Source organism: Pygoscelis adeliae, unplaced genomic scaffold, assembly GCF_000699105.1.
Source record: "Pygoscelis adeliae isolate BGI_AS28 unplaced genomic scaffold, ASM69910v1 Scaffold386, whole genome shotgun sequence".
Lineage (NCBI taxonomy): Eukaryota > Metazoa > Chordata > Aves > Sphenisciformes > Spheniscidae > Pygoscelis > Pygoscelis adeliae.
Genome location: NW_008824940.1, coordinates 623,007 through 631,186, shown reverse-complemented (window position 1 = coordinate 631,186; position 8,180 = coordinate 623,007). Strand labels below are relative to the sequence as shown.

Genomic DNA, 8,180 nt, shown 5'->3' with positions numbered 1-8,180 from the left:
GGCCTCACCAGTGCCGAGTACAGGGGCACGATCACTTCCCTACTCCTGCTGGCCACACTATTTCTGATACAGGCCAGGATGCCATTGGCCTTCTTGGCTGCCTGGGCACACTGCCGGCTCATGTTCAGCCGGCTGTCGACCAACACCCCCAGGTCCTTTTCCGCCAGGCAGCTTTCCAGCCACCCTTCCCCAAGCCTGTAGCACTGCAGGCCCAGTTTGCCATTTACAGCACATGGAAGAGGGAGATGAGTCCTTCCCTCTGACATGCCGGTGGACACAAGGATGCTGAAGCTGCGCTGCAGATTAGAGGTCTACACCAGCTTCCAGCGAGTAGCTGTTTGCAGCTTTCCATCCCATCCCACAGCCCTCTCTACCATCTGGATGACAGTTTTTTCCCTGTAGCCAGATACTCAAAAGTTTTCACCTACCAGCGTTTGAGGGACTGGAGGCAGCGGTTTCACAGACCCAGTTGTGCAACACAGAGTCACATCTGGAAGAGAGGAAGAAATAAAGAAAAAAACATGAATTTAAGCAAGGCTTTATCTCCTGAGGCTTTCTCACTCTCAGACCTATACAGTGGCAGCAACAGCATCGTGACAGCTGACATTTCACCACCCTGAGGTATCGACCTGCTTTAGCCCTGTATTTTCCAGCCTTCTCTTAATTCAAGCACCATCTCAATATCTTCAAAAACCCCGTCAACCATTGTTTTCATCTGTGCTAAAATACACATTCAGGGAAATTTGTGGTTGTATTTAGCTCTGTGGTTTTCCCAGTTCTGCTAGGTTATTTGATTGCATACAGAGGGAAACACATGTATGCTTTGGTTTTATTCTCGGGTTTTTTTTTTTTTCAATTGTTTCATTGACACTTTTAGTCTATGAAGCAGTGATTAAGAAATACTGCTTTCGATTACTCAGCGGTTACAAGGCTGAGGCTGTCTGGAGTCATGCCTACACAGACAGTCTCCCTGTGCTCTGGACATCTCGGTTAGCAACCTCAGAAACTTATTTAGGAACAAATTTAGAGTAGATACAGCACATTATCCTGCATGCATTATTACCTCAGACATAAATGAAGCATGCAATTGACAAAAATTCTCTTTTTAACTCTTCTCTTGGCTAAGCCGTCCACGACTGGTAAGGAGGTATTTCCTTGTCTTTGCCACTGACTGGGGGTTTCATGGCCTTATTTGCTTTTGTAACAAGTGGTTTTGAAGCCAGATGATGCTATTCAAATTACTACTACAAATCAGCTGACAATTCTTTACATTATTTAGCGTTCCATAATGATGAAACCTGTAGTAATAGTAGATAAGCCTGTATCATTAATTTCAATTTTCAAAAGCAAATGCTATACTGTTACAGGCAGTCTCACAGATCTAAATCAGGTTCCTGACTGCTCACACCTACATTTTTGGATTTAACTTTTAATTTTGGGTTCATATTTTTTTGATTGTGACTGTAAATGCTTAAGACCAAGGTTCAATCACAATTTAAATCAGTGGATCTACCAGTGCTCTACAATTCCAAATAATCAAGCTTTAAAAGGCTGAAGCCCAAATACTCATAAACTGCTGTTCCCTCTCCCAAACATGGCCTTTCACTGTTAAGCATGTACACAGACATGCGGGAAATCCCTTCTGAAAATGTGAAACCTAGGAGGGTACTGCTTTACAAATTTTCCTCTCTCAGTTATTACAGATAAAAACTAAATCCCCTAAATAATTGCGACTAAGTTCTACATAAAATACTTTAGAAAAGCATGTTAAAATTAAAAAAAACTGCTGCAAGTTAAATCACTGTTTAGAAAAAAAAACATATAAATATAATTATATATTAATACAATAGTTCTACTTCTATTTAGTTATGAAATGGTATTGTTTTATACTTATTCATAGACACTTTTGTGCTGAACTTCTGTTGTTCCTACCCATTCAGCTTATGGGACTTCATCACTAGAAGGGTCTTACAGCATAATGCTACAATTTAGCTAGAGATCTTAAGAATAAGGAGAAAAATAACTCAGCCTGGTTTATTTTGTAGGTAAAAATGTCACTAACTTTTTGATCAAACACAGCAGATATAATTTAGTGTATTATTTCCCCCAGTTATACTATAAGCTACAATGTATAGCAGCTATGATGTTAAAAGGAGCTTAGCACATACATGAAAAGGTGTAAGTAGATTAGCTTTTATATTGATTCCACTGCCTTGAATGTCCATGTGATTTGGCAACATTGTCCGTTGAGACTAATCAAACAAATAAAAGAACACATTACGTTTCTCCCAAATTGTACATCCAGGGGCTGTTTTACAGGTCTGGTTGCAACAGAGAAACTTCCCATTGATGAAGAATCCTTTATGGTACTTGTTTAGTAAATCAGAATTGTCTTTAATTTCTGGAAAGCACAAAGAAACCAAAGAGAACATGACAGGCTGCAAAATGGGAATGTTCCTTATGATCAGAGTCTGCTGCACCAAACCATGGGACCCCAGAGTGCTTACCGACTCATAGCTCTAGGCACACATCTTGGTCACATTTTTATCTCTATACCATACTCCTCTATGCAAACCCAAGTCTGAAATCCATACCCCCCAGCTACCTGTTTCTTTGAGAAAGAAACCTGGGTGTCAAGAAGGAGATACAGTACAATCCAACGAAACACCCGAAGCCAAAACAGGATCCAACAGCTATGATTCAAAATCATGGATCTTATAGAGATTTCACTATCAATAATAAAACTAATTAAAAGAAAACATTTTCATATATCAAAATATGCTGAATATTTTCCTAGAACTACCTATTGTAAGAAAATTATATTCACTGATACTCAGTATCAGAAAAGATACTCGATACCCTTATGGCAAATCCAAACTAACATTTATCTGTTAAAATAAATTTCTTATTTAAGCACACCAAAAGGGAACACTGATACAGAAATATCTATTTTATATTCAAAGCACTGGTTTACTCTAGAAAAATGGCCCCAGTAGTATCACTGTGCAAGTGATACATTAGTTCTGTATCTAAAAGAAATGTAGAAGGTGTAGAGTGAGACTTTAAAAACTGATTGTTTCAGGACTGGTTTTCTCAGTCCTGCTGCCGTGAGCCATGGTAAACCCAAAATTCCTGAGCATGTGAGAGAGCAGGAAAAGGATCAGGGCAACCCTTGGCAATGAGTGCTTTTTATACACTTTTTAAGAGGCTTGTAGGCAGTCGAATATTTATGCTATTATTTGCCTCATAAGCATTACAAAATATATCAATTACACAACCTTATTCTTCACAAATTTTGTTTTAAAAGATCTTACTGAAAACCTTGGTTTCTAGAAGGCTCAATGTAGTTAGTTTGCTGAATGCTTCCCATTCTGCTTCTGGTCCACATTCTCCATAACATTGGCAAATTAATTGACATACTCTCACTACTGTGTATGCAAAGGAAGTCACAAACAGAGAGGTAGCTCATACACGGGCTTACAGGTAAAATTGGGGAGGATATGTGTTCACAGCCCGTTATAGATTGCCTATTTTTGTTCCTACAATGGCCAGCATGTGTGAGGGCTGCCCTATTCAACGTGAGTTTTTTGCCTTCAGTGGAGTTATGCAGGGACACAGTTTTCTGCTTATAACTTACATTTTCAATGACTGTGATTTTGCTTTGTTGAAAACAGTAGAAATTTCCTTGAAAAAAGAAGAGGAAAATACAAAGCAAAAAGCACTAGCAGTATTGGTTATCAAAATGGCGTTCATGCAGGTAAGCACTATACTAGCCACATCAGGAATGGTTGTACTCTATTAACCTGCATCGGTAAAGGCTGAACATAAGATGAAGATTAAAAAATGCCCATGAAAAATACAAAAATGAAGTTTATTTTGGCATATTTCTTACTAAAACTTTCAGCCTTTAAAATTTCTAATCCATTCTCGAAAATACCATGCATTTCAACAAGTGGGTGCTGAAGTACGAATGAAAGTAAAAACAGGTAACAAAGAACTGCACAAAATGATGGGGCAGGAGCATTTTCCTATCTTTTGTCATGATATTTGAATATTTTGGTACACAAAGGAATAGTGTTACCTTTATGCAAAGCTGCAAGCCACTGCTCCCGGCTCTCTTCATTAGTGGCATAGACATAGAGAAGGCCACCCTTGTACACAATCTGGAAGAGTTTGGGAAAGCCAGCATGGTGAGAGTGTACTGCCTGAAAACATGCTACTCTGCAGGAGGGGAAAGGAGAAGGGGATAGGAACCAAAAAAACCAGGCTCTGTGGACCCACATTGAACTTCTACAACTTAGTAATGTTTCTCACAGGTCACATATTATTGCCATTTCATATAAATACTTCATATTTCATATAAGTAAATATAGATATAGATATAGATAAATATATATCACCTTAACCAAAGTGGTTCATGTCCTAAAGCGCAGTTGCAGAAACAAAGGACAGCATCGAATATTTCTGGATATTCCCATCTCCTACGTACAAAAGACCTTATAGCCCACATGTAAACTCTTTCTTTCCACTTCAGTTTTTCCAGATTCATCTTCCACTTTTTGGCTCATGTCACACAAGGCCAGACTGAATGCTCATCGAGGCAGGAACCTGTCTCAGTAACAAATACTGAGGCAGAATATATGCTCAGGGCAGCTGTACAGTGATCAGGGAAACCTGATCCAAAGGTGATGCATTTATACCTAATACCCTTTGAGAGGTATTTTTCTTCTGTGAATTCGTTCAGTTGCCTTTTTAAGCAAATTTCTAGTATCTACAACATCCTGCAGTAAGTAGTCCTACAGCTTAGCTACACAATATGACCAGTCAACTTCTTTTGCTTGTTTTCAGCCTATCTTCTGCTAGCTTCGTTTGATGCCTACCTAATAATTCCTAACATCTGCTTTGATTTTTGGATCGCATTTAGCACTGGGCTGACTCGTGTGTGTGTGCGCGCGCGTGTCTGTGTTAGGTGATGGTTTCATTTCCCTTGTGTGCATTGCTTTTCAGTCATCTGCACTGAATTTCAAATGCCACTTTATTGCTGTTGTTAGTTAGACTGAAGAGCCCTCGTCATTAAACGTGTACTCCCACTGGTAAGTATACACACGACTAGTCAATTTGCTTCCTGTCTCTATTTAGTTAAATGGTGGAGCCCTGTGAGCTTTTCTCTTGAACATGTTATCCATTCAATCTATTAGTCATTGTCAAGTCTCTCCTGCGACCTCTCTTCAGTTTACAACATCTTTCTCCAATTATAGTCACCAGAACTAGACACAATATTCTCCTGGTGATCGCAGTAGTGTCAAAACACGCTGAGTGATTTTACTCAATACGTGCCTGCTTCCCTGTCCAAGGATGCCATTAGCTCCTTTGGCCACAGCATCACACTGGGACATTATGTTCAGTTGTCACGATCCTGAAGTCCTCTTTAGAGATACTGTTTCCCAGAACAGAGTCCCCCATCCTGTAACTGTAGCATACACTCTTTTCCCCTCTTAACTGAATTATGCGCTCCTGACATAAATACACTAATTTAACATAAATGTGTCATTCAGTGCCGCAAAACTGGGGGAGGGAGAAGGGAAAGGAAGACCAGAATGACACCTAGGATCAACCAGGCAGTGAAATATTAAGTATCTCTCATGAGGTTGCTCTTGGGCATGGCAATTATTGCAGGGTCATAAATTAACGCACTATTCAGCAACCCCGTTATTCACTCTAGCAGCCTGCTGCTTGTGGTTGCACTGTTTGGCGGTGGCACTCCAGAAGGGCATCTGTGGCCGCTTCTCACATCTGCATGTCCCACTGCCCATTGAATTGAGATTTATGGAGGCTCTAGGACAAACCTGAGCTGGGCAACTGAAACGCATGAAAGGCAGCAAATTTGAAGTTACGGTTTTCTCATCATATTTAATTCTTGAACATGTGTAGTGCTTTGTGCAGCTGCATCTTCTGATACAAGGCGTAGCCTTGGATTTCCTGACTGTGGCACATTTGAATGGTAATCAGGCAGTCAGGGGTCAAATCCTGCACTTGGTATTGAGGCCAAAAAAAAGAAGTGGAAAGAGACAGAATTAAAGTAAGAATTTTGAAGCGCTTAATTCTGCCTTAAAATAAGTGATAATCACATAGTATAGTGATCTATGTATTCCAGATAATATTAAAGCAAATATCTGATAGACCTTTGAACATAGAAGAAACAAGACTTGATCTAAATTCTATCACAGTCAATTAAAAATATCTCAGCAAAGTCACAACTTCAGTAATAGGGACTGATTTTCTATTTGCTGTAAATATCAGTAGCGCTCAGCAATATCAGGTATCACCACTTAGGACAGGAACACTAAGTGTAACCTTAGGATGGCTGGCATATTTCACATGAAATGTAAATGAAACAGATTTCATGGCTAACCTGAAAAGGATATTGTCTCTCAGGAGGTGTTGATTCCTCAGGATTTACTGTCTCAACACATTGGATTTTCTCAATCTCAATTGACCCTCTTTTGCTTCCTTTTTTCTAAGAGAGAAAAAACACATCAGACTGTAAACTAATGTTAGCATGATATAAAGTATTCTGGTTTGATGATTTTGTACAGTTTTATGTTTCAAGCTGTATAAAACGTAGCTTCAGGTTTGTTAAACTTTAAAATAAAGGTAGTAAAAAACCTCCTTGGTGCCCTACCTGCATCCAATATATTGATCAAATTCCTTTTTACGTCAGTTACAAGAATTACAGGACACAGCCCTACATCTGAGAAAGCATCTGCTGCAGCTGCAGGGGTACAGGGAAGAAGGGGGGACTAGGAGGAAAAGAAGAAGGAGGAATTAAGAGGAAAATACCTTCAGCGCAAACCAGAAGCCTAGCTGTGGCATTCACAATTTTGTTAAGGTAATGGAGCTTATTCTTACTGAGCTTCCCTGCAGTTTTGTAATGGGATGCAAGTCACAGGAGGAGTCCAAATGTATGAAAAGGAGCAAAAACTCTAAAATAAGTTGCCTGGGACATATATTTGCATTCCCGACGGGAGATCTTCTAAGTGAAAAGCCGACCTTTTGTGATATACAGTCACTCCTTAGGAAACAAGAATAGCTTAACCATCTGCTTTGTGCAGCTCAGGGATGAGATTCTGAACTAATTATGCCTCATACGAGTAACTTCTGAAGCCAGTTATTTACATCAGTTCAGAGGGAAGCCTGAAGAAGGAAAACATCCCTATTCAAGACAGTGTGTAAACATATGCCAGTGTTAATTACTTGCTTAAGTTGTCTTTGGAAGGACACAAACAGATGCTCAATGGCAAGCAGAACTGTAAGAGTTGTTCTGAACAGAGACACTCTTAGGCCTGCAGCTAAGTGTTTTCCTGAACTGAAACTAGGATTTGATACCCTATAATTCTACTCCAAACAAAGTACAACTGTTGTTCTAACACATAATGTCTAATCAAGTTTCACAGAAGAAAACCAGAGGAATAAGGTGACGTAGGAAAATCTTAGAACAGTTTACTTAAAAAAATTATTTCTTACCCCTTTGTCATACTCATAATAAGAAAGGTTTGCTTTCGTCAGAACAAACAGCCTTTTCTTGTAATTAATTGGTGACATTTTTTTCTTCTGTTGTGACTTCTTTAAAAGAAGTTCTTCTAGAATTGTTTTGTTCTCCATTATATGTCCCTAAAAGAACATCATAGTTACTTTTATAACTACTATTAATAAACATAACAACACCAACTATAGAAACTGGAATAATGAATATACTAAGAGTCATTGTCCTCTATATTTTATAAAGTTTTATAGTAATATATGGTTACAAAGCATGTGTTTAATACTGCTTAAACAAATGAGGTTGTTTAGCTTATTCACTCAGTAAAAATACTCATAGTATGCAAAAATTAAGCTATAGATATACTGTAGTTCTAAACAAGGCGTATTTGTTACTTTATCATCTGAGGATCTCTCCTTTTAAAGCGATGCACCCTTTCTGGCAAAGAGCACAGTCTGCTTTATGCACAAATGTATTACATCTGCAGCATAACACAAAAGTCATTACAGAAGCAAAGAGAACGACAACAAAAAAGAAAACCCTCCTATTTACAGACCAGAAAAACATACCTAGTGGTCATGAGTGTGTACCCTGAACTGGAAATTTCCTATTTCTTTTGTTCAACTGAAACAAATGCACA

General features: G+C 38.8%; 1 protein-coding gene across 1 annotated transcript in view; it reads right to left on the bottom strand.

Moving 5' to 3' along the window:
- BMX (BMX non-receptor tyrosine kinase) overlaps positions 1-7,662 on the bottom strand; it is a 30,386-nt gene extending 22,724 nt beyond the window's left edge. The window contains 5 exon segments of the mRNA XM_009325491.1: positions 429-490; positions 2,282-2,401; positions 4,082-4,163; positions 6,413-6,517; positions 7,525-7,662. Of these exon segments, the coding sequence (XP_009323766.1) occupies positions 429-490; positions 2,282-2,401; positions 4,082-4,163; positions 6,413-6,517; positions 7,525-7,662 (507 nt within the window).
- Positions 7,663-8,180: the final 518 nt, after the last annotated feature.